Genomic DNA, 26,438 nt, shown 5'->3' with positions numbered 1-26,438 from the left:
TCTCCAGGGCAGGGACAGGGTTTTATTCACCTTTATATTCCCCTCAGTGTTGTGCATGGTGTAAGTTCAGTAAATAAATAACCTAATAACTATACTTTGGCCCAAATCCATTAGGTATCCAATATGAGAATCTGCAGACATTTTGACTTCTGGTAATGTTACTGGCTACTGACGGAACAGCAAGAGGCCCAAGGTCGGGAGGAAACATGTTCTTATAATGGTCATGTCTGCCACTTAGCACGTACGTCAATTTTAGCTCAGTGAGAGCAAATCAAGAATAGAAAATCTACCCTTCGGTTCTCTCTTCTTTGTAAGATTTTATCCTGCCTCAAAGAGTTGATGCTTGATACACGTTCAGAAAAGCACATACATGGGGCGCCTGGGTGGCTCAGTCAGTTAAGTGTCTGACTTCAGCTCAGGTCCTGATCTCATGGCTCGTGAGTTCAAGCCCCACATTGGGCTCTGTGCTGACAGCTCAGAGCCTGGAGCCTGGAGCCAGACTTGGATTCTGTGTCTCCCTCTCTCTGTCCCTCCCCCACTCGTGCTCTGACTCAATCTCTCTCTCTCAAAAATAAATAAACATTAAAAAATTGTTTTTAAATAAAAAAGAAAGAAAAGCCCATTTAACATCCATTTGTACCTAGGAATGGCACAGGTCATGTGTATTCTCTCAACAGGAGATAAGCTCTCAGTAAATATGTACCCTGTGTATGTCCTATAAGTTTCTGTTCAGTAAACAATATGCTGGAGGCAATCAATAAATACCAAAAACAATCTCTTTCAGCTAGCAGGTCAGCAGCAGAGACACCAAAGTGATCTGAGTAAGCCCCATTCACCACCTATTCTAATGGCTTCTGCTCCCCAGTCTAGAAGCTAAAGGGCTGAAAAATGAACTGTCAGGAAGATAGTTCCTGAGTGATGAGAAGCTGCCATTTGAAGCTGGATAGATAGATCCGCAACTCCTTTTCACAGAATCTGCACAGAAACACAGGTTGAAACTCATCCAAGGGCCCTACTTCAAGTGGAAAGTTTCATAATTTTCAACACGATTGTTTTCATAACAGATATTTTTAACAGGTAATATCTTATACTACCTGAAAAGAAAATCAAGTTCTGAAAGAAAATCAAGTCAGGTTAAAAAAAAAGGGGCAAAGTGCACGAAGGAAATCAAACATCAGGCCTAACACTGGAAGAGTGTGTGCTGTCTTCTTTCTGAGATTAGTCTGCACCAGTCCAATGTGAGGGAGCGGCTGTGGTGCATGAAGATGCTGGTCTGCTGGAGTAGAAAGGCCAAGAACATGTTAATGAAAGGCCACAGGAGAGCAAACTGTGGGTGAGGTCAATGAGAGTGCTGTGGATCCGGCAGGATGGACAGGACGGAAGGGTCTAAGCATCTGAGAAAGGGGGCAGTGTTTGCCCACATGGTTTCTTCCAACAAACAGCAAGGTACCATCTGAGAAATGGGCCATGCTGCACACAGCTGAAGACAGGACTTGCGTGTTGACTTATTATTTATCACTTTTTATTTATGCTTATTAAGCAAGGTTTTTCATTCACTGGATACTGAGCATTTCCCAAATCCACATGGAAAGTCATCAGGTTGCCACATAACACATCAGACAATGTAATTTACATTTATATTTAGAAAAAACAGCATACATGTTTGGAGCAAATGACAAAAGACACCTTACCCTGAATGACAATGTCCCAGAAATGCTTTAATTGTTTAATTTCCACTTTCTCTCGAAGGGCTTTCAGGAAATTGTTAAAGCACTGCTCTTCCGAAACCTGGAGGCATGGGGGGGTAGAGGGGCATCAGGTTGGAGCAAACACGGAGACAAGTCCTTCCCAGGACAAAGTGCTATATATACTGAAACCACCATTATTTATAAGAAAAATATGTCATGTTCTTCTTTGGTGAAATGGGAAATGGGGTATGGCATTTCAAATTTCAGCTTTGTTCACTGGGAACCAGGAATCTTTCCATCTGTGGACGGTACAGAACTCCGTAGGGCCACGCAGGTTTTTTGGTGGCCTGGTACTTTGCTTTTTGACCTTTCATATAGACAAATTCAAACAAAAATAGGATGATGCCATCAATGCTCATATACCCATCACCCAGCCTCAACACCTGTCGACTTAGCCAATCTTGTCCCATCTGTACTCCTACCTTCTCCTTCAACCCAGGGGTTGTTTGGAAGCAAACGTCAAACATATTACATCATCTATAAATATTTCTGTATGCGGTATCTAAAATATAGAGAGGGACTCTTTTTTAAAAAAATACCGAAAAATTAGGAGTAAATAACCAGTCAGTAGTCACATCTTCCCATTTATAAAACCTTTTTTCTTTTTTTTAATTTTTTTTTTTATTAACGTTTGTTCATTTTTGAGACAGAGAGAGACAGAGCACGAATGGGGGAAGGTCAGAGAGAGAGAGGGAGACACAGAATCCGAAGCAGGCTCCAGGCTCTGAGCTGTCAGCACAGAGCCTGACGCGGGGCTCGAACTCATGGACCGTGAGATCATGACCTGAGCCGAAGTCGGCCGCTTAACTGACTGAGCCACCCAGGCGCCCTAAAACCTTTTTTCTTTTAGTGTGTCTGTGTATTTTGCAGTTCTGCAGCTAAAAAAGGTCTTTACATTTAGAGTGGCTGATTGGTCTCTGAGTCTCTTTGGATGCTCCTTCATCTCTCCCTCACTTTAAAAACACAATCTTTTATTTCTTAAGAAAGAAAGCCAGTGACCTGGTACTTTCAAGGGTGCGTAGTGACAATGGTGCTCAGAAGTGTTACTGGGTGCTCCGCCTGCCTGGGGGCAGTGCCAGGAAAGCAATGTTTTCATCACCTTTTCCCATGTTACCAGACCCTCCTCCACCTGAGGCATCCTTAGTCTCATATGGACTCCACTTTGCCCTAATTTTGTCTTTTATCTGTAGGGCACTGGATCACCTACTCCTGAATCTTCTAATTTTAACAATTTTCTCATTTTCGTATCATTCTTTGTTAAGTACCTAAACAATTCAGGAATTAATCTGTTCACTCACTCAGCAAATATTTAATAAGCATCCATATAAGCACTAATATACACTGCAACTACATCTATTTTAAAAATACACTTTCTAATTTGAACTTGCTCACTCTTGCCTAGAGTTTCTGTATAAAAGCCTAGAAACAATTTGGAAAATTTTTACAATGGTTTTTCAAAATTCCTAATAAAACAAACAAACAAAAAAAAAACCCACACAAAAAGTGGGGTGTGCTAGTAAGTGAATTAACTTTCAGTGTTTTTCATTTTTCCTGGCATTCCAGATCCCTACTCCTGTCTTCATAAAATCCTTCTCAATAATCCTACCAATATATATTTTCCATTAGTTTCTTTAAAACAGTTAACTGGTCCTTTAATGAGTGGGCCATGAGAGGTTACAGTGGAAATTTCCCTGGTTCCCTAAATAGGAGTCATGCAGCATGGACTTCACCGTAATAAAAAGCTAATTCTCAGGGACTAAGCATCGCATTCACCACACACATCTTTGTGCCCCCCTCAGAAATGACGGCCAGAGTAAAATGACTCAGTCATTTCTGCGTCTCTTGGCAAACACTGCTATTCTCAGTGAGGACAGTTATTTTCAAAAGGCCGTGCTTGCTTGTGGGGCGCTGTGTCCCCTGTGATGGTGGCCAACTGTTTAGGAAGAGGAAGACAGGTGAGGACAGCGTTACCTGAATGGCTTCTTCCCGGAACACTGTGATGCAGTCCATGCTCTTCATAAAATACGGTGTTTCATTAGTATCCAAAAACTGCTCGATCTGATTTATTAGCTGGCGACTTGCTAAAACATAAGACAATAAATTCATTTTCCTCATTTTGAGCAATGCTTGTTAGAGAGAGTGCCTGTAAGTACGTATTATGGCTCCAGGGCCTCATGGCCAGTATGCACACAAGCTATTCTATGAGAGAGGCTGGATGGGATGGGGGAGAGGAGATGCAGAATGCTGATTCTGAAAGTCTGTATTTCAAAGTCTGGGTAATACTTAATGATATCTGTCAAGAAATAAAATTTAATTTCTAAAATGCTTAGAATTACAGCTAAATGTTCTTATGGTACAAACACTAAATTTTTTTTAATTGTTGCTTTTTATCACCCCCCCCCCCGAATTTAGGGGCCATTTGGGCAGTTCCCAGCTGTCTTTCCTGGTATGTTCACAGAACATAGACCCTCCAGTCCCTCCCCCAATTCCACCCACGATAAATGTCAAACAGTGCCAGACAGTGAAGGGTAATGAGCCAGGGACGCCTCGTCTTCTACCAATTGCAGGTCAAATTAGAAAAGATCAGCCCTCGTCTTAATTTAATAATACCCCTTTAGAATGAGAAATCCCTGCTATGTTATCTTCTGCCCTTAGCCAAACTTGAATATTCTCTGTTGCTCAGCACCCTACAAGCCATGAATACTTAATAAACAGTAACTGTCAGCAAGCAGGTCATAAATTTTACAGAAAGAGGAAATACGTTAACAATGTTACCGTTTGTCAGATAGGCTGCAACTTGAGGCTTTCTCACAAACAAACAAACAAACAAACAAACAAACATTTTTTAATATGAAAAAAAAACCAGAGGAAAACAGAAACATAAAGTCATCAGGGGATATAAGTCGCTGAGCAGACTCAAATGGCCTCTTATGACTGGTGGCTGGCGTAGAACAAACCAAGAAGTACACAGTGATGGCACAAAGGCTCACTCTCACTTGTGCCCTGAAACCACTCACCGGCGGGCTGGGCTGGCAATTTATGCTGAACGGTCAAGGTGCTCTGAGACTGCATGCTGCCACAATCACAGCCTCACAACTGTGAGCAACAAGAGTTGTGAACGGCTATGTACACAAACACTAATGAGAGCGTGCTTTCAAGGCTTGCCTATGAAGGCTTGAGGTCACTAACTGAATTACAGTGACCAGAGCACTGCTCCATGCCCTATGAAAGACATGAAACTCAGTGCCATCAACGTATTTCCTAAGGGACCTACAGCATATGGAAAGGATTAAAAAAATGGACAAAGTGTTTCCTGATACAATAATTATGCAACAAGAGAAAAATATTCCCAGTAACCATTTCACCTCTTCCGCCAACTAGGAGATTATGATCTCTATTATAATAAAGTACTTTACAAACTTGAGGGATTAGAGAAACACTTCTCTGCAATTTCTGAAATCTTTACCAATGTATCCCACAGCAGTGGATTAATACCCAACAATTCAAAGGAGCAAAAGGATGTTTGGATGGGTCTTTTTGAACAAGGTAAATAATACAGCCCTGATTAATAGAGCAGAAAACCAACAAGGAACTCAAAACAACACAAGTTATCTCCTTTTTCAGCCTGGAAAGGCAAAGTAACAGAAGTGTTTGATAGTTCCTATACCATTTACAGCAGTCTGCTTGCTCTGATAAAAATGACATAAAGTTCACTCAGAGTTACGTATCTAGGCACAAATAAGAGCCTTCAAAGGCCAGAGGTAGTAATCCTCAGAGACTCAATGTCTCTCATTTCTTCTGAAATGAGGAACAGGGGCCTTAGCGAGCTATGATGTCAATGTTTCTCTGCCTGATGTAGGAATTATTTTCATTAATTTAACCTAATATATATTTACTGTATGAGTGTTATAGGTAAGACTCTAGAGTGTGTTCTGTGGAAGACACAATCAAATTGAAGATAAAGTCCTTGCCTTTGAGGACTCTACAGTCTAATGGGGACACAATACATATATAAAAATAATAGGAGGTAAATGTGAAGAGGACTATGACTGGTATGGAAATATATCAGCTGATGTGAATTTTTAAAAATCTTTGGTGACTAATTAAAAGAAACTTTCATGAAGTGAGACGGCTTTTTTGCTGGGCAATGAAAAGCAGAATTTGGCCATGATACAGCAGAAAACAGAATGAGCCCAAGTATGAAGAGAGGTGGGAAAGCATAGGGTATGTCTGAAGAGAAGGAAATGGTCCAACACATGGAGTCCAGACAGGAAGAGGGGAAGAAAAAGGAGGAAGAATCAGCTAGGGGAAGGTTGGAGGGTAGGTGGTCCAAGACAAAAGTACATGTGAGGGTCCTGAGGCAGGACAGTGCTTGAGTCTGTAACAAGTGTAGGGGAGAAGAGTTCAAGACCAAGCCTTTAAGGAGCTGCAACATTTAGAGCTCGGAGAGAGAAAAGGGAGCTGACAGAGGAGGCTAAGGAGTGGTGAGGGAGACAGTGAAAACCAGGAGGGTACGGTGTCACAGATGCTAAGAGATTAAAGAGGAGAGCTGTCTGCCGTGTCCAAACTTATTCTATAAAGACTGCAAGAAAAAGAGTATAAAAAGCACAAGGGATTAGGTACTGAAGCTTAGGGAGTCCTTAAACCCGGGAGTCCATGTATCAACTAAATATGGACTGAACTGCTTTGCAAAAAACACAGCTTCTTGACCCATTTTATCTTGACATAAGATGGAACACGCATACACAGAGTTGCTATCTTATAGAAAAAAGTATTCAAGAGACTAAAATAAAGCAAAAGCAAAAGCCAACAATCCATTTGCAGTAACGATACAGGAAAGAAGGGATATAAAGAAAAGGAAGTAGGAGTCTCAATACCTAGTTTTTATTTAAGAATGAAGTTCTTAATGTACTTGTGGGCCTATTTGGATTGGGTTTTCTTATTTACATGTTAGACTGTCCTGCCTTTTCCTCCAGGAACTTCAGGAACACAGGGAGATAAACATACCCAAACTTGCAATAAATCCAGTGAATACAAAGAATCAGATTTTGCCCTTCTAGGCATCATCAGTTCCATGGCCTGTGCATCTGGCCCACGATTACGAGTTCTTTCCTTCTATCCAGACCATTTTGTGGTTCACTGACTATAATGAACCATTTAACACCAGCAAATAGCTGCGCTGGATGATGCTTTAACATACTGAGTATGAGAACAGGATGGGGACATCATTGGACAAGAGATTCACTCCCCTTCCAAAGTTTGGTGGCACTTCACATTTTCCTACCATTTTTAATAGAATGCAGAAATGGCTGACAAAAATAATTCTATTTTGGCTAGATGATGCTTTTGAAGTTCCTGTGCTCCCTGCACCACATAAGGAAAATGTGCATCATCAGGGTGCTCCTCTCTGCTTTTACATCAATTACAGGGTATGGAATGGCCTGTCAGTCTTCATACTCAGGAAATCAGAGCCCCAATTTAATTCACCAAAATGCTTTCCAGAATTAGTCAGAGGCTCAATAATACTCATTAGTAGCCAATATAAAGGATGGCCATTGAAAGGGCCATCCATCTTAGGCAAAGGTCGTCATTTATTTCAAGGAGTACTCAAAATCAAAATGTTCTAGATTCTGAGGTTTAAACATGGGCATTATATATTAAGCCAGCATCTTACATAAGTACAGACTGATGATCCACAAAATTAGTCTCAATAATACTTCACTGTTACATTAAAAATGCAATCCAGATACAAAAGTGTTACATACGGGGGAAAAAAACCAGTTTTGTTGTTTTTTTTTTTTAAATCTGAAACGTATGTTCTCCTTCTCCAGAGAAAATATTCAACGTGACCCCAAATCCCCGAAATTGAATCACCTCCCTTCTTAATGTACAGTCACATGGGCCCAAATACCCAGGGCCATGTGCTTGTCAGCCCCTGACTTGACATCTGCTTACTACCTCTGTTCTCTATAAAGATGTTTCCCACAGAGTGAAAGAAAGTCATTTATTGTGGGTTTTTTCCCCTTCACCGGACAGAGCTAAAAAAGCAGTAGGATCACTCATCTGTCACACATTATATATAAAGGACTGTAAAACCATCTCAAACGATTTTGCTCAACCCAGGCATCATTCAGGATGTTTCTCAATTCAATCCTTACTATCTCAATGCCTCATGTGAATTTTACTTATTAAAGGGGTGCACATTTTACAGAAGTCGGCAGTTAATGTATTTTTAAATGCTGAGAACAGATTTACACAGTCAATGACAGTGGCATCTTTATAAAACAAATTTAAAAAGTAATACAAATTAAGCACTTAAATAAGTATATGATCAGGTCAGTAATTAAGAGAATAAAAGAATGGTATCTATCAGCAAATAAAACTCAAAGCAAGTAGTCCAGTCTGTTGCCAATTAAACCCACACATAAATACGATCACCATTTTAAGCCAGAAACTTGCAAGAAACATTTGCCTGATAAGAAAAGGAGTCTGTGTTTTAATACAGGCAACTGAAACTGAAACGGACCACCAATAGGCTTCCTTTTGTCTCTTTACTATAGAATACAAATTGGTCATTGTGGGTAGAGTCTATGTGTCTGTCAGGGTCCAACCAGAAGAAGAGACATCACTGGATACTTCACAAAGGAAATTTAGGGCTGGCAACTGTTACACAGGTGACCAGAAGCTGTAAAGCCAGCTGCGAATGGTGCTGTAACCCAGAAATCAGTAACAGCAAGGAGCCCTTAGCACCCGTGGTAGTGCTGGGTGGCAGGAAGAAAAGAGAAGACAGGGGTGTAAAAAGTAAATCTCAGGAGCCTGTCCTATGGGAGGTGAAGCCAAGGACTGGCCATGCTGCCCAACACAGGGAGAAATACCCCGGTTTCTCCCTCCCGCCTTGCTTCCCACCAATTTCCCACCAGGGTCTCCTATTGGCTGAACCCTGTAGGAAGTCAGTAGACATGGAAGCTGGGAAAGGCAACCCGCGAGGGGCTGGCTCTGTCCCCCCAACTCCCAGATCTTGTGTGCACAGGGGAAGGATGAGGAGTGGGTCTAGGGGCCATCCGACACAGGGTTACTAGGAACCCATAGAGGAGGATGCCCCAATTATGCACTGGATGTTTCCTGGAGACACAAAATTAATACAGTATTCTTTAAATAATAAAGGAAGGTAAAACGTACAGGCTTTTTTTCTTTCCTTCTTTCTAGTGAGAGAGGATACAATGAAATTCAATTGAAAGTTATTGAAAAAGTTCCTAAGTATATTCAAAGCTTTTCCCAATCCATACATATATATGTGTGTGTGTGTGTGCGTATATGTATATATATATGTATATATATACATATAAAGCATATTTCTACAAAAAATTATACATACACACACAAAAACAGATTTTCACTTCTACTTGAAACATCTTTAGAGCTACATACATTTCCTTGTACTTCAGGTTTAACATGGTGAAACACAGCAAAAAGCTCCACACAGCTGTGTGGCCCGTGACAACAAACCAGAGGAACTGGTGGTGACAACCCCTCCCTGTCTCTGTCCTTTCACAGAAGTCAAAGGCACTTCTGAAAAGTACAAAAAAAAGGAATCCTAAACATTTTTCCTCTAAATGACAAAAGATACGCTGATTTATTTCTTAAATGTCCTTTCTGCCTTTATTTCTAAAAGAGATTGGATCTAAGACCCCAGGCAGAATTTGCTCTGAATGTTTATGCTCCTTGGCTTGTTAGGTCTGGCATTCCTGTTTTTAGTTTTGTGGTCTTTCTTTTTTTCTTTTTTTTGAGAGAGAAAGAGAGAGAGAGGTATAGAGACAAAGAAGAAGAGAATCTCAAACAGGTTCCCTGCTCAGCATAGAGCCCAACACAGGGCTTGATCCCACGACGCTGGGATCATGACCATCATCGATCTCACAATCCCAGGATCGTGACTGGAGCTGAAATCAAGAGTTGGACACTCAACTGACTGAGCCACCCCGGTGTTCTAATGAAGTATTTTTGGTGGGGAGAATGAAATCACTGAGTGGCAACAAAAGAAACTGAAAACTAGGAAAAAAGTATAAGCTTTATGAACCTGAAAATGACTTTCAAATGTCTTATTATTTTTTTTTAATGTTCATTTATTTTTGAGGGGGGGAGGGGCAGAGAGAGAGAGAGAGAGAGAGACAGAGAGACAGAGAGAGAGAATCTCAAGCAGGCTCTGTGCTGAACAGCACCAGTTGGACTCAGGGCTCAGTCCCACGAACCATGAGAGCATAACCTGAGCCGAAATGAAGAGTCAGATGCTTAACTGACTGAGCCACCCAGGCGCCTCTCAAAGGTCTTATGTTTAAGTAGCTGGGCTGTGGAGTAGACACAGCTCTGTACTGCTCTTTGCCTCCTCCCTGTCCTTCCCCATGTTAGAAACTGTTCTACCAGACTGTTGGCCCCAGCATTCCTCACGGAGCAGGCAGAAGAAGTTGCCTGCCTCCCTTTAAAGAGCAGAAACAGTCGGTGGACCCGACACAAAGACCACGACAGCCACAGTATTACGCATGACCAGTGGCACAAGAAATTGAATGAAGGTATATAAAATGGTGACCACCTCCACAGTATAGACACAGCCTTGGCGGATTTTTTTATTATTACTATTTTCTTACCAATAACTAAAAAACTCAATTAAAACCTCACCATTTAAGCTCCGCAAGTTCAGTCACAGCCCATTTTTTCATGCTTAACGATTTTCTCATTAAATGCAGTAATTTCTTACAAATTGCACTAATAAAAGTAATTCCTGCTGGGTTCCCTCCCCCCTTTAAATGCTGGCTTTTCACTGATGTGTTAAATTAAAACCCCAGGCACAAGGAGCAGAGTAAATGCAAAGTCTGTATTGTCAAGAATCCATTCCTGCAGACTAGGAGATCTCTCTCATTTTATTTTTGTTTTTATTTGAGCTAACTCTGAGTCCCACTTTATAGCCACAGGAAGAATAACACTGAAGGTCTCTTGGTCTTACTTAGTTCCCTCTGGAAAAAAGGTGTTGGTGTGAGCTAATGAGAAACTAGAAAAGTGGTTCCAGCAAGCCCACTGGTGGTAAACTCCCTTTATGTAAGAGAACATTATGACACATCTTTTTCATTCTGGATGAATAATATTTCTCATCTTAAATAACTTGGGTGTAAGAGCAGGTCTATGTCCAAGTCAGCTGCAAAATTTTTAAGTTTCCTGGTCAAAAGGGAGGGGTTCCACAGCATTCTATGGTCTTTTTATATTTTATTAACAACATTCAACTTAACCATTAAAGACTCACTGAACATATCCCACGAAACCTGAAGATTGTCAATTAATATTCACAAGTTTACAGGGCATACAGAAGTTTGCTGAAGACCAAAGAATGTCCACTTTTTAGCGTAACTCATTTCACCAATTCCAGAATGGAGCGCACTTAGAGTCCAAAACTGGGACATGATGCTAACATAGGAAAAAAGCTCATGGAAGACCTTTGCATCGACCTTTGCATGAAGTGATGTCTTTGGCTCCTTTATGAAACATATAGGCCATATGCTTGGAAGTGCGTGTTAGGGTGGGGCTAGGAAGTGGAGAAGGCAGAGAAAGAGGGTCTCCGCAACTTTCCAAAGTTCTAGAACTCTAAAACTTGGTGATGCTGACTAAAATAAAAGGGATACAGAAGAACTGATAACCTTACCACGTAGACTTGATCCCATTCCAGATGGGCAGTAGGAGGGAGGCAGAATGAAAGATGACGGTGTTTGGTACCGTAGCAATTTCACAGTATCTGTCTAGCTTCATACCAGAGTGGATGTCATGACCCTAATGCAGGAAATAAGTGGAAGGAACCAAGTAGCCATAGTAACAGTGCAGCCAAGAGGAAACACTCTGGAACAGGAGACCAATCTGGCAATGGGATCCAATTAAAAGTTGGTAATTGAATGGAACTGAAAACCATGTATCAGTTGAAGAGATACAGTGAGTGGTGAGTCAGACTCCTCAGAAAGGAAGAGAAGCAGGCAGTCTGCTTGAATGTGCTTTTGTGGACAATGGAGGGGGATGGCCCACAACGTTTTATGATGCCTCAAGAATTTGAGTCACTCTTAAAAGGACACACCAAGGACCAGAAATTTTAAAACAACGGTATTTCATGTGATATATCCTCCTAAAAACTGATAAATGATGATGCCCTGTGTTTATATGCTATCTTTTCTTAAGGGCCACTTAGATCCTTTTTTTTTTTTTTTCATTTTTCCCCCCTCTTTCTGATTTTGTGAAGAAAGCTGTATAATGTTCCACAGCTGAAAATACACAGATACTATTTTTCTCTACTTCTTTGATGGGGCTAAGATTTATGAATCGGTCCAAAGAACTTTGAGAATTACTTATGCTGTAATTCAAAAACTCAAAATTGTTATTATTCCCAAGCACTGCTTCATTAAAGTCAACAACGGAAACAAAAAAATTACTTAGTCGGCAGCACTTAGAGAACATAAAAACAGAGGGAGGTTATCTGTTCCACTGACAGTAGACTAACAGCGGCACCTTTGATGATGTGTCATACTGTAATAAAACTACTCTTGGGCGCAGGTATCCCAGGATATATTGGCTCTTAAATCAGGAGCATCTCTTAAGAGTGGGATTTGGGGGTGACAAAAAAGAATGGACATTCTTTGTGGAAGGGGTATCATGAGCAAATATACAGAGGCAGGAAAACCAGTATCACAAGCATATTAACAGGAATACTGTTTGGTTTGAGAACAGAGTTCGCAGAGGGGACCTACAGAAGACTGGTCTGGGATGGCAGAGTGGAACCAGGTTGTGGGCAGCCTTGAGATGGGGGACTACTTTTAACGACATGAGGAATGATTAAAAAGGGCTGACACTTAATCAAATCTTGTGCTTTCGTAAGAAGCTAAATCTGGGGGTGCCTGGCCGGTTCAGTCAGTGGAGCGCGTGACTCTTGATCTCAGGGTTTAAGTTTGAACTCCACGTCGGATGTAGAGATTACTTAAAAATAAATTAATATAGGATGCTATAACTGTCCAATGGTGAAGTAATGAAAGCCTGAATTATGACAGTGGTAGTTAGGATGGAAAGGAGACAGATCCAGAAAATGATTAGAAATTAGAAGAGAATTAGAAATGGGTACAAAGTGGTCAGAAATGCTCATCAACAGTAAACTCAAGAGGCAAAGTAACAGCATCAGAAAAGCCTTATTTCTGGGGAAGTCCTATTAGCACCCACAGCACCAGGATGCACTTAGGTCGCTGCATCACCTGAGATGCCTTGCTTTGGGCTCTCTCCTGTCCGGCCTTTTCTGGCTCAGGTTACGCCAAACTAGTCTATGAATTCTTCCTCAAATCGGTCACCCACCTGCATCTGTACCCACACCGTGCCTTGTGTCCTATTGCCTTGGATGAACTATTTGTGCATCAAAGTGACCCCTTCCACCTGTGCCACACCCCTCCCCCACTCAGGGAACTCATCCAGTCTCATGACTTCAGAGAACATCTCTAGTGACTTCTGCAGATTCAGGTTTACAACCCAGGCCTCTTTTCCGAAGTCCACACTCCACACCTGCATAAGCAACTTAGCATGTGTTTCCCCTCTCAGTAAACCGCAATGTCTTCCAGGTGCTCGGGCCAAAAGCCTGGGAGTCATCCTCGACTTGCTTCCTTCTCTCACAACCTATACTTAAACGGTCAGTAAAACCCACCAATTCTACTTTTAGAGCCTATCAGGAATTGAACTTCTTACTCCTTCTCACTTACAGCACTACGGCAACCTTCCAACTCCTCTGCCTACCTCCCCCTTGCCGGTCTCAGCATGGCCCGGGCACTTGTAAAACAAGTCAATCAGATCCACCTCTACCTAGAACTCCTCAGTGGTTTCCTACCTCACTCAGAGTAAAAACAAAAGGTCTAGGAGGCCCTATGTGACATGTACCCCAGCCACCCCCTGATCTCATCTCCTATTTCTTCCAGCCACGCTGGCCTCCCTGGTGCTCCTAGATGAAGCCAAACAGGCTCCTACTCCCGGGGAAAATACTGCTGCCTTGGTCTACAAAGTTCTCCCGATAGATACCTAGCAGGCTCTGTCCTCATCTTTCTCAATTCTCTGTTCAAATGACACCCCAAAAGTGACCCGTCCTTGTTTTCTACATAAATTCACAAGCCCATCTCACCGCAGCACTCACTATCCCACGATTCCATTTTGATTTTTTTCTATAGTGCTGTCACGAGTTGAATACCATTCTCTGAAAATCCATGTCCTTTCTGAAAGCTCAGAATATGACCTTATTTGGAAACAGGGTCCTTGCAGATGTAATCAAATTAGAATGAGGTCATAAGGATGGGTCCTAATCCAGTATGACTGATGCCCTTATAAGAAGAGGGAAATGTGGACACACATAGTGAGAGAGCTCCCTGTGAAGAGGAGGAGGCAGAGACCGGAGTGGCCCATCTACAAGCCCAGGACCATGAAGGACTGCCAGCTGTCCCCATGAGGTAGGAGAGGGGCATGGAACAGATTCCCCTCAGAGCCCTCAGATGGAACCAACCTTCCCTTCCCGGCACCTCCACTTTGGATATCCAGCCTCCAGAATTATGAGAAAATAAACTTCTGTAGTTTTAAGCCAGCCAATATGCGGTGCTTTGTCACAGAGCCCTTGGAAAGTAACACAAGTGCTTATCACCACTTGACGTGTATTTGTTTCCAGTCTGTGTTACGCCACAATGATTAGTGCACAGTAGGCCACCGGCCATTTGCTACATGGATGAACAAATGGCCTCAGCCTCACTGGTTTACTCCTCTAAATCCTCTAAAGAATAAAGATGTCTTCTTGTGTTCCTTTTTTTATTTAATTTTTTTTTTAATGTTTATTTATTTATTTTTGAGAGACAGATCGGGAGGGGCAGACAGAGAGGGAGACAGAGAATCCCAAGCAGGCTCCACACTGTCAGCGCAGAGCCCAATGCAGAGCTCCACAAACCGTGAGATTGTGACCTGAGTGGAAATCAAGAGTCGGGTGCTTAACCGACTAAGCCACCCAGGTGCCCCTTCTTGCATTCCTTCAATTTAAACCCACACACCGCATTTTTAGAACCAGTTATCACTAAGAGGAATGGACAGTCTAGAACTTTTTTTATCACCACCCTTCACTTTAATTTTAGAGACAAAAATGACTAAAATAAAGCTCTATGGAGAGGAGAAATACACAAAGAGCAACAGGCTAAGAGATGCATGCAGGTGCGAGTGGAGAAGAGACCATTTCCCACACTGCCCTGACCGTATGCATGCAGGCATCTCTGTTGTTGTCACTTACTATGACTTAACACCATCCCATTTTGCTGTGAGCTCTTTTTTTCTCCTCTTAGATCATGCTGCTTGATCTCACTAGGAATGGGTGGGGGGGGGGTGTTCTCCAAAATGTACTATCTATGACTATAACCCCAATTTACCATACCCTAAAATATTAACCATCTTGACTACAACATTAACAAGGATTAGCAGGGTTACTCCTTTGAGGAGAGAGTGACAAAGTAAGACAGACGTGGGTCTGGAGAGAGATTGGAAGAGAGGGGGGAAGATGAAGGAGGAGACTTTCTTAACTTTATGTACTACTACATTACGATTTAATTTTTTCCAATTGAGCATGTACTTATTTTTTAATGAGGAGACATCTAGGGAGCAATAAACAATTGGTCCTGTTTCTAGTGGGTCCTAAATGCATAGACATTTTTCATAGATTGGCATTTGCTGATAGTGAAACTCAGAATACTATTTCACAATCTCTTTCTTTTTTATTTTTTACAGCACCTTCTTCTTTCTGTTTATATTCATGTACTTAGAAGGTTGTATAATAAAGGGCCTTCAAATTATTTAATTTTACCTACTGTACTCAGGAAAGACTAACCAGATTTGCTGGAGGCAATTCTTCTTTTTAATTTTTATTTTATTTTTTATTTTATTTGAGAGAGAGAGAGAGAGAGAGAGAGAGAGAGAGAGCGCGCGCACACGAGCAGGGAAGAGGGGCAGAGGGAGAAAGAGAGGGAATCTCAAGCAGGCTCTATGCTCAGTGTGGCACCCAACATGGGGCTCAATCCCATGACCCTGGGATCATAATCTGAGCCAAAATCAAGAGTCAGACACTCAGCTCAGCTGACTGAGCCACCTAAGCCCCCACACTGCAGGCAAATCTTACCTTTGGTGTGTATATTCAACCCTCCCTATCATCCCATACATTTAAAATTTCAATGTATAAGTCTTGTTGACTTCATTATAGTCCATCTACAAGTTATTAGAAATGGAGATAATGAGGAGATAATCCAACCTCAGTTATTCCATATATTTTATTCTCAATGTATGAAACGAATAAAGAATCAAACAAAATAAACCCATGTTTGAGAAAATGGCACCCAAAAGAAACAAATGACAGGAGGAAATAATGAACCTATAAACCTTCCAAATCTAAAAATGCTGACCTAATACTTACATACTATATATACTTATGTACTATAGTACCTCTTGTCACTAAAATGTAAATTGGCTTTCATTACTTAGAACTAATCGTCCCTGTGTTCTAACAAGTTCTTCAATCTACACAATTCTTCCTGTACTGAGTAAGTCGGTCATTACTAAAGTAAATGAATTCCTTTCATGAAGCAGAGGGTTATGAAACACAAACATAATCTTGTGGTACCTGTATCTAAGCTTATTTTTAAAAAAAACTCCAATACCTGAAGACCTTTATTTAAAATAGTATTACTTGAATTGACAAGTTTTCTTCACTGGTACTCTGCAGAGATTCGCTTGGGCCTCCAGATTTTTGTTTAGCTAGGTGAGGCAAAAATTATAAAGGTCTCACTAGTCCACAAAATCTCAAGGGAAATAACTTCCAATACTCAGAACATCATGGAGAACAACTAGACAGAAAATCAACAAGGATACAGATTTGAACAAACTATCATCCAAACTGACCTACCTGACATTTACAGAACCCTTGACCTAACAACAACAGAATGTACATTAAAGGGCATGCGGAACACGTGTCAGAACAGACCATAGTGTAAGCCACGAAACAAGTCTCAATAAATTTAAAGGGGTTGAAACCATTCAAAATATGTTCTACAATGGAATTAAGATAAAGATCAACAACAGAAGAAATTTGGGAGTCTCCAATGTCTGCAAATTAGACACTCTTCTAAATAATCCAAGGGTCTAAGAGGTAATCACAAAAGAAATTAGAAAGCATGTGAACTGAATGAAAATAAAAACAATACATCACAATTTAGGGTGTGCAGCTAAACAACCTGCTGAAGGAAATGCATAGCTTTCAATACCTATGTTAGAGAAGGCATGAGCTTTCAAATCAAAATTCTAAGCTTTTTTTTTTTATTTTTTTATTTTTTTTAAAAATTTTTTAACGTTTTTTATTTATTTTTGAGATACAGAGAGACAAAGCATGAACGGGGGAGGGTCAGAGAGAGGGAGACAAAGAATCCGAAACAGGCTCCAGGCTCTGAGCTGTCAGCACAGAGCCCGACGCGGGGCTCGAACTCACGGACCGCGAGATCATGACCTGAGCCGAAGTCGGCTGCTTAGCCGACTGAGCCACCCAGGCGCCCCAAAATTCTAAGCTTTTAAGAAACCAGGAAAAGGAGGATTCTGGGAAGATGGCGGCGTAGGAGGACGCTGGGCTCACCGCGCGTCCTGCTGATCACTTAGATTCCACCTACACCTGCCTAAATAACCCAGAAAACCGCCAGAGGATTAGCAGAACAGAGTCACCAGACCCAAGTGCAGACGAGAGGCCCACGGAAGAGGGTAGGAAGGGCGGCGAGGCGGTGCGCGCTCCACGGACTGGCGGGAGGGAGCCGGGGCGGAGGGGCGGCTCGCCAGCCAAGCAGAGCCCCCGAGTCCGGCTTGCAAAAGCGGAGGGGCCTGACGGACTGTGTTCCGACAGCAAGCGCGACTTAGCGTCTGGGAGGTCATAAGTTAACAGCTCTGCTCGGAAAGCGGGAAGGCTGGAGGACAAAGGGAGGGTGAGCTGCAGAGCCCCCGGACGACAGAGCTCAGTTTGGTGGGGAACAAAGGCGCTCGCCAGCGCCATCTCCCTCGCCCATCCCCCAGCCAAAATCCCAAAGGGAACCGGTTCCGGCCAGGGAAATTGCTCACTCCGCGCAAACACCCAACTCTGTGCTTCTGCGGAGCCAAACCTCCGGCAGCGGATCTGACTCCCTCCGGCTGCCACAGGGCCCCTCCTGAAGTGGATCACCTAAGGAGAAGCGAGCTAAGCCTGCCCCCCCTGCCGCCGTGCACCTTGCCTTCCCACCCCAGCTAATACGCCAGATCCCCAGCATCTCAAGCCTGGCAGTGTGCAAGTAGCCCAGACAGGCCACGCCACCCCACAGTGAATCCCGCCCCTAGGAGAGGGGAAGAGAAGGCACACACCAGTCTGACTGTGGCCCCAGCGGTGGGCTGGGGGCAGACATCAGGTCGGACTGCGGCCCCGCCCACCAACTCCAGTTATACACCACAGCACAGGGGAAGTGCCCTGCAGGCCCTCACCACACCAGGGACTATCCAAAATGACCAAGCGGAAGAATTCCCCTCAGAAGAATAACAACAGCTAATGAGCTGATCAAAAAGGATTTAAATAATATAACAGAAAGTGAATTTAGAATAATAGTCATAAAATTAATCGCTGGGCTGGAAAACAGCATACAGGACAGCAGAGAATCTCTTGCTACAGAGATCAAGGGACTGAGGAACAGTCACGAGGAGCTGAAAAACGCTTTAAAGGAAATGCAAAACAAAATGCAAACCACCACGGCTCGGATGGAAGAGGCAGAGGAGAGAATAGGTGAACTAGAAGATAAAGTTATGGAAAAAGAGGAAGCTGAGAAAAAGAGAGATAAAAAAATCCAGGAGTATGAGGGGAAAATTAGAGAACTAAGTGATACACTAAAAAGAAATAATATACGCATAATTGGTATCCCAGAGGAGGAAGAGAGAGGGAAAGGTGCTGAAGGGGTACTTGAAGAAATCATAGCTGAGAACTTCCCTGAACTGGGGAAGGAAAAAGGCAGTGAAATCCAAGAGGCACAGAGAACTCCCTTCAGACGTAACTTGAATCGATCTTCTGCACGACATATCATAGTGAAACTGGCAAAATACAAGGATAAAGAGAAAATTCTGAAAGCAGCAAGGGGTAAACGTGCCCTCACATATAAAGGGAGACCTATAAGACTCGTGACTGATCTCTCTTTTGAAACTTGGCAGGCCAGAAAGAATTGGCACGAGATTTTCAGGGTGCTAGACAGCAAAAATATGCAGCCGAGAATCCTTTATCCAGCAAGTCTGTCATTTAGAATAGAAGGAGAGATAAAGGTCTTCCCAAACAAACAAAAACTGAAGGAATTTGTCACCACTAAACCAGCCCTACAAGAGATCCTAAGGGGGACCCTGTGAGACAAAGTACCAGAGACATCACTACAAGCATAAAACATACAGACATCACAATGACTCTAAACCCGTATCTTTCTATAATAACACTGAATGTAAATGGATTAAATGCGCCAACCAAAAGACATAGGGTATCAGAATGGATAAAAAAACAACACCCATCTATTTGCTGTCTACAAGAGACTCATTTTAGACCTGAGGACACCTTTAGATTCAGAGTGAGGGGATGGAGAACTATTTATCATGCTACTGGAAGCCAGAAGAAAGCTGGAGTAGCCATACTTATATCAGACAAACTAGACTTTAAATTAAAGGCTGTAACAAGAGATGAAGAAGGACATTATATAATAGTTACAGGGTCTATCCATCAGGAAGAGCTAACAATTATAAATGTCTATGCGCCGAATACCGGAGCCCCCAAATATATAAAACAATTACTCATAAACAGAAGCAACCTTATCGATAAGAATGTGGTAATTGCTGGGGACTTTAACACCCCACTTACAGAAATGGATAGATCATCTAGACACACGGTCAATAAAGAAACAAGGGCCCTGAATGAGGCACTGGATCAGATGGACTTGACAGATATATTTAGAACTCTGCATCCCAAAGCAACAGAATATACTTTCTTCTCGAGTGCACATGGAACATTCTCCAAGATAGATCATATACTGGGTCACAAAACAGCCCTTCATAAGTTTACAAGAATTGAAATTATACCATGCATACTTTCAGACCACAATGCTATGAAGCTTGAAATCAACCACAGGAAAAAGTCTGGAAAGCCTCCAAAAGCATGGAGGTTAAAGAACACCCTACTAACGAATGAGTGGGTCAACCAGGCAATTAGAGAAGAAATCAAAAAATATATGGAAACAAACGAAAATGAAAATACAACAATCCAAACGCTTTGGGACGCAGCGAAGGCAGTCCTGAGAGGAAAAAACATTGCAATCCAGGCCTATCTCAAGAAACAAGAAAAATCCCAAATACAAAATCTAACAGCACACCTAAAGGAAATAGAAGCAGAACAGCAAAGGCAGCCTAAACCCAGCAGAAGAAGAGAAATAATAAAGATCAGAGCAGAAATAAACAATATAGAATCTAAAAAAACTGTAGAGCAGATCAACGAAACCAAGAGTTGGTTTTTTGAAAAAATAAACAAAATTGACAAACCTCTAGCCAGGCTTCTCAAAAAGAAAAGGGAGATGACCCAAATAGATAAAATCATGAATGAAAATGGAATTATTACAACCAATCCCTCAGAGATACAAACAATTATCAGGGAATACTATGAAAAATTATATGCCAACAAATTGGACAACCTGGAAGAAATGGACAAATTCCTGAACACCCACACTCTTCCAAAACTCAATCAGGAGGAAATAGAAAGCTTGAACAGACCCATAACCAGCGAAGAAATTGAATCGGTTATCAAAAATCTCCCAACAAATAAGAGTCCAGGACCAGATGGCTTCCCAGGGGAGTTCTACCAGACGTTTAAAGCAGAGATAATACCTATCCTTCTCAAGCTATTCCAAGAAATAGAAAGGGAAGGAAAACTTCCAGACTCATTCTATGAAGCCAGTATTACTTTGATTCCTAAACCAGACAGAGACCCAGTAAAAAAAGAGAACTACAGGCCAATATCCCTGATGAATATGGATGCAAAAATTCTCAATAAGATACTAGCAAATCGAATTCAACAGCATATAAAAAGCATTATTCACCATGATCAAGTGGGATTCATTCCTGGGATGCAGGGCTGGTTCAACATTCGCAAATCAATCAACGTGATACATCACATTAACAAAAAAAAAGAGAAGAACCATATGATCCTGTCAATCGATGCAGAAAAGGCCTTTGACAAAATCCAGCACCCTTTCTTAATAAAAACCCTGGAGAAAGTCGGGATAGAAGGAACATACTTAAAGATCATAAAAGCCATTTATGAAAAGCCCACAGCTAACATCATCCTCAACGGGGAAAAACTGAGAGCTTTTTCCCTGAGATCAGGAACACGACAGGGATGCCCACTCTCACCGTTGTTGTTTAACATAGTGCTGGAAGTGCTAGCATCAGCAATCAGACAACAAAAGGAAATCAAAGGCATCCAAATTGGCAAAGATGAAGTCAAGCTTTCGCTTTTTGCAGATGACATGATATTATACATGCAAAATCCGATAGACTCCACCAAAAGTCTGCTAGAACTGATACATGAATTCAGCAAAGTTGCAGGATACAAAATCAATGTACAGAAATCAGTTGCATTCTTATACAGTAACAATGAAGCCACAGAAAGACAAATAAAGAAAATGATCCCATTCACAATTGCACCAAGAAGCATAAAATACCTAGGAATAAATCTAACCAAAGATGTAAAGGATCTGTATGCTGAAAACTATAGAAAGCTTATGAAGGTAATTGAAGAAGATTTAAAGAAATGGAAAGACATTCCCTGCTCATGGATTGGAAAAATAAATATTGTCAAAATGTCAATACTACCCAAAGCTATCTACACATTCAATGCAATCCCAATCAAAATTGCACCAGCATTCTTCTCGAAATTAGAACAAGCAATCCTAAAATTCATATGGAACCACAAAAGGCCCCGAATAGCCAAAGGAATTTTGAAGAAGAAGACCAAAGCAGGAGGCATCACAATCCCAGACTTTAGCCTCTACTACAAAGCTGTCATCATCAAGACAGCATGGTATTGGCACAAAAACAGACACACAGACCAATGGAATAGAATAGAAACCCCAGAACTAGACCCACAAACGTACGGCCAACTCATCTTTGACAAAGCAGGAAAGAACATCCAATGGAAAAAAGACAGCCTCTTTAACAAATGGTGCTGGGAGAACTGGACAGCAACATGCAGAAGGTTGAAACTAGACCACTTTCTCACACCATTTACAAAAATAAACTCAAAATGGATAAAGGACCTAAATGTGAGACAGGAAACCATCAAAACCTTAGAGGAGAAAGCAGGAAAAGACCTCTCTGACCTCAGCCGTAGCAATCTCTTACTCGACACATCCCCAAAGGCAAGGGAATTAAAAGCAATAGTGAATTACTGGGACCTTATGAAGATAAAAAGCTTCTGCACAGCAAAGGAAACAACCAACAAAACTAAAAGGCAACCAACGGAATGGGAAAAGATATTTGCAAATGACATATCGGACAAAGGGCTAGTATCTAAAATCTATAAAGAGCTCACCAAACTCCACACCCGAAAAACAAATAACCCAGTGAAGAAATGGGCAGAAAACATGAATAGACACTTCTCCAAAGAAGAGATCCAGATGGCCAACAGGCACATGAAAAGATGTTCAGCGTCGCTCCTTATCAGGGAAATACAAATCAAAACCACACTCAGGTATCACCTCACACCAGTCAGAGTGGCCAAAATGAACAAATCAGGAGACTATAGATGCTGGAGAGGATGTGGAGAAACGGGAACCCTCTTGCACTGTTGGTGGGAATGCAAATTGGTGCAGCCGCTCTGGAAAGCAGTGTGGAGGTTCCTCAGAAAATTAAAAATAGACCTACCCTATGACCCAGCAATAGCACTGCTAGGAATTTACCCAAGGGATACAGGAGTACTGATGCATAGGGGCACTTGTACCCCAATGTTCATAGCAGCACTCTCAACAATAGCCAAATTATGGAAAGAGCCTAAATGTCCATCAACTGATGAATGGATAAAGAAATTGTGGTTTATATACACAATGGAATACTACGTGGCAATGAGAAAAAATGAAATATGGCCTTTTGTAGCAACGTGGATGGAACTGGAGAGTGTGATGCTAAGTGAAATAAGCCATACAGAGAAAGACAGATACCATATGGTTTCACTCTTATGTGGATCCTGAGAAACTTAACAGGAACCCATGGGGGAGGGGAAGGAAAAAAAAAAAAAAAAAAAAGGACGTTAGAGTGGGAGAGAGCCAAAGCATAAGAGACTGTTAAAAACTGAGAACAAACTGAGGGTTGATGGGGGGTGGGAGGGAGGGGCGGGTGGGTGATGGGTATTGAGGAGGGCACCTTTTGGGATGAGCACTGGGTGTTGTATGGAAACCAATTTGTCAATAAATTTCATATATATAAAAAAAAAAAAGAAACCAGAAAAAGGAGACCAAATTAAATCCAAAGTGAGCAAAAGGAAGGTAATAATAAAGACCATGAAAGAGCAAAAAAAAAAAAAAAAAAAAAAAAAAAAAAAAAATCAATGAAATAAAAAAAAAATGGAAAAAAATCAATAAAAGCACAAGTTAGGGTCTTCTATAAAAGATAAGTGAAACTCATAAATCTTTACTTAGACTAAGAAAAAGAGAAGATACAAGATACCAAAATCAAGAATTAAGGAGCAGACATCACTATCAACCCACAGAACTTAAGAGAAAAATAATATGAATAATGTTAGACCAATAAATTAAACAATTTAGATGAAATTGACAAATTCTTATAAGGACACAAATTAGTACATCAAACTCAAGCAGAAATGGAAAATCTGATTGAGCCTATAATATGTAAAATAATGCAGTGTTAGAAAGCTTCCCACAAAGAACCCTGGCCTAGGAGGTTTCACTGGCAAATTCTATCAAATACTTAAAAAAGAAATAAGTACTAATCTTGACAGGGAAGAAAGAATACTTCTTAACTCATTCTATCAGGCCTGTACTTCCCTGATATCAAAGCCAAAGACATCACAAGAAAGGAAAACTATAGAAAAGTATCCCTTATGGGCATATAAATAAAAATCCTAACAAAGTATCGGCGAAATGACTTCAGAAACATACAAAAGAATTATATACCATGATTGATTGGAATTTATCCCTGCAGGCGAGCCTGGTTTAACAACGGAAAATCAATGGGGCACCTGGGTGGCTCAGTTAGTTACACGTCTGACTTTGGCTCAGGTCATGATCTTACAGTTCGTGGGTTCGAGCCCCACATCAGGCTCTGTGCAGACAGCTCGGAAGCTGAGCCTGAAGCCTGTTTTGGATTCTGTGTCTCCCTCTCTCTTTCTGTCCCTCCCTCACTTGCACTCTGTCTCTCTCTCTCTCTCTCTTAAAAATAAATAAACATTAAAAAAATTATTAAAAAAACACTGAAAATCAACTAATATTAATATAACATATTAAGTAAAGAATCAAACCCATAGAATCATTTCTATATAGAAAATGCATCTGTCAAAAGTCAACATCCATTCATCATAAAAACTCTCAACCAACTAGGAATGAGAAAAGACTTCTTTCTTCAAGTTGATAAAATGAATACAGAAAAATCAGAACATCATACTAAGAAGACTTAAAGCTTTCCTCTTGACTTTAAGAACAAGGATATTCACTTGCATCATTCTATTTTAACATTGTACTGCATGTTCTAGCCAGTAAAATCAAGAAAAAGAAACTTAAGGCCTACAAATCAGAAAAGAAGAAATAAAACTGCCTGTATTTGCAGACATCATCCTGCATGCAGAAAATCCAGAGTATATAAAAACAACTATTAGAAATTTAATAAGGTTGCAGGATATAAGATCAATAAACAAAACCATTATCTCTTTATACTGGCAACAAACAAGCCAAAAAATAACTAAAAAAAAAAAATCCATTCACAATTAGCGTTGACAAGAATTAAATACTTGCAAAAATTTAACAAAAGAAGTACAGGACTTGAACACTATGGAGAGAAAGTAAGACCTAAATAAATGGAAAAATATCCTATGTTCATGGATTTAAAAAAAATCAATATTGTTATGATGGAAATCCTCCCTTAATTATTCTATATACTCAATGCAATCCCTGTCAACATCCCAGCAGGCTTTTTCCAGAAAATTGAAAAGCTGATTCTAAAATTTATATGGAAATGCAAAGGACCTAGATTAGTCAAAACTATTTTACAAAAAAACAAAATTAAAAGACATAGTATTTCAAAACTTACTATAAGGGTAACAATGTATCAATGAAGGACAGACAAGAATTGAGGAGTATAGAAATAAACTCTCACATGGATGGTCAGTTGCTTTTCAACAATGTGCCAAGGCACCTGGATGGGGAAAGAATAGTCTTCCAAATAAATGGTGCTGGGATAATTGGTTACCCTATGAAAATCAATCAATCTAGATACTCACCTCATAACCATTTACAAAAATCAACTCAAAATAGATTACAGACCTAAAGCTTTCAGAAGAAAAATTGTGTGACTTGGCTAGGCAAAGATTTCTTATGTAAGACTGCGAAAGGATAGTTCCTAAAAGAAAAAAAAATGATATATTAGAAAATCGAAATTAAAAATTTTATACTTCGAACAACACCATTAAAAAGATAAACCAGACCGTAGAAAATATTTGCAAATCACTCTCTGATAAACGTATACAGAATTCTTTACATCTTGATAAGCTAACTGAATTAAAAAATGGGAAGAGATTTGATAGACATTTCACCAAAGAAAATGAGATGTACAAATGGCCAATGCCCACTTGAAAAAAGGACAGCATCATTAGTGTAGGAACTGCAAACTGAAACCACAGAGATATCAACACATTGCCACTAGAATAGCGATAACTGAAAAGAGACAACACAAGTGTCACCAAAGATGTGGAGAATGTGGAACCCTCCTTCACTGCTGGTGAAGGGTTAAATGGTAAGCTGCTCTGAAAGAAGTTTGGCTATTTCTAAAAAGTTAAACACAAAATTCCCAGCAATTCTACTCTTGCTCAAGAAAAATGAAAAACACAAAGACTTATTTTTCTTTTCAAGTTTACTTATTTATTTTGAGAGAGAAAGTGCACATGTGCAAGTGGGGGTAGGGCAGAGAGAGATGAGACTCCCAAGCAGGCTCCACACCAGAGCCCGACATGGGGTTCAACCTCACCAACCGTGAGATCATGACCTGAGCCGAGATCAACAGTGGGACGCTTAACCGACTGAGCCACCCAGGCACCCTGAAAAAATACAAAGACTTGTATACAAATGTTCATCGCGTTATTTATAATAGCTAAAAACTGGAAACTATCCGAATATATCCATCCATTGATGAATGGATAAACGTGGCATATCCATAAAATGGAATATTATTCAGCAATAAGAAATCAATTGCTGATATATGCTACTACATGAAAAACTTCAAAAACGTTACGCTGGGGTGCCTGGGTGGCTCAGCTGGTTAAGTGTCCGACTTGGGCTCAGGTCATGATCTCATGGCTTGTGGGTTTGAGCCCCA

At 40.9% G+C, this 26,438-nt stretch overlaps 1 protein-coding gene across 1 annotated transcript in view; it reads right to left on the bottom strand.

Annotated features, from left to right (window-relative positions):
- XRCC5 (X-ray repair cross complementing 5) overlaps window positions 1-26,438 on the bottom strand; it is a 97,109-nt gene that overhangs the window by 11,084 nt on the left and 59,587 nt on the right. The window contains exons 17-18 of the mRNA XM_030325054.1: window positions 3,720-3,829; window positions 1,692-1,788 (exon numbers count right to left, since the gene is read on the bottom strand). Of these exons, the coding sequence (XP_030180914.1) occupies window positions 1,692-1,788; window positions 3,720-3,829 (207 nt within the window). The remainder of the gene's footprint in view (window positions 1-1,691; window positions 1,789-3,719; window positions 3,830-26,438) is intronic.

This window comes from Lynx canadensis, chromosome C1, assembly GCF_007474595.2.
Source record: "Lynx canadensis isolate LIC74 chromosome C1, mLynCan4.pri.v2, whole genome shotgun sequence".
Taxonomy (NCBI): Eukaryota; Metazoa; Chordata; class Mammalia; order Carnivora; family Felidae; genus Lynx; species Lynx canadensis.
This window is presented reverse-complemented; position numbering and strand designations above follow the sequence as displayed.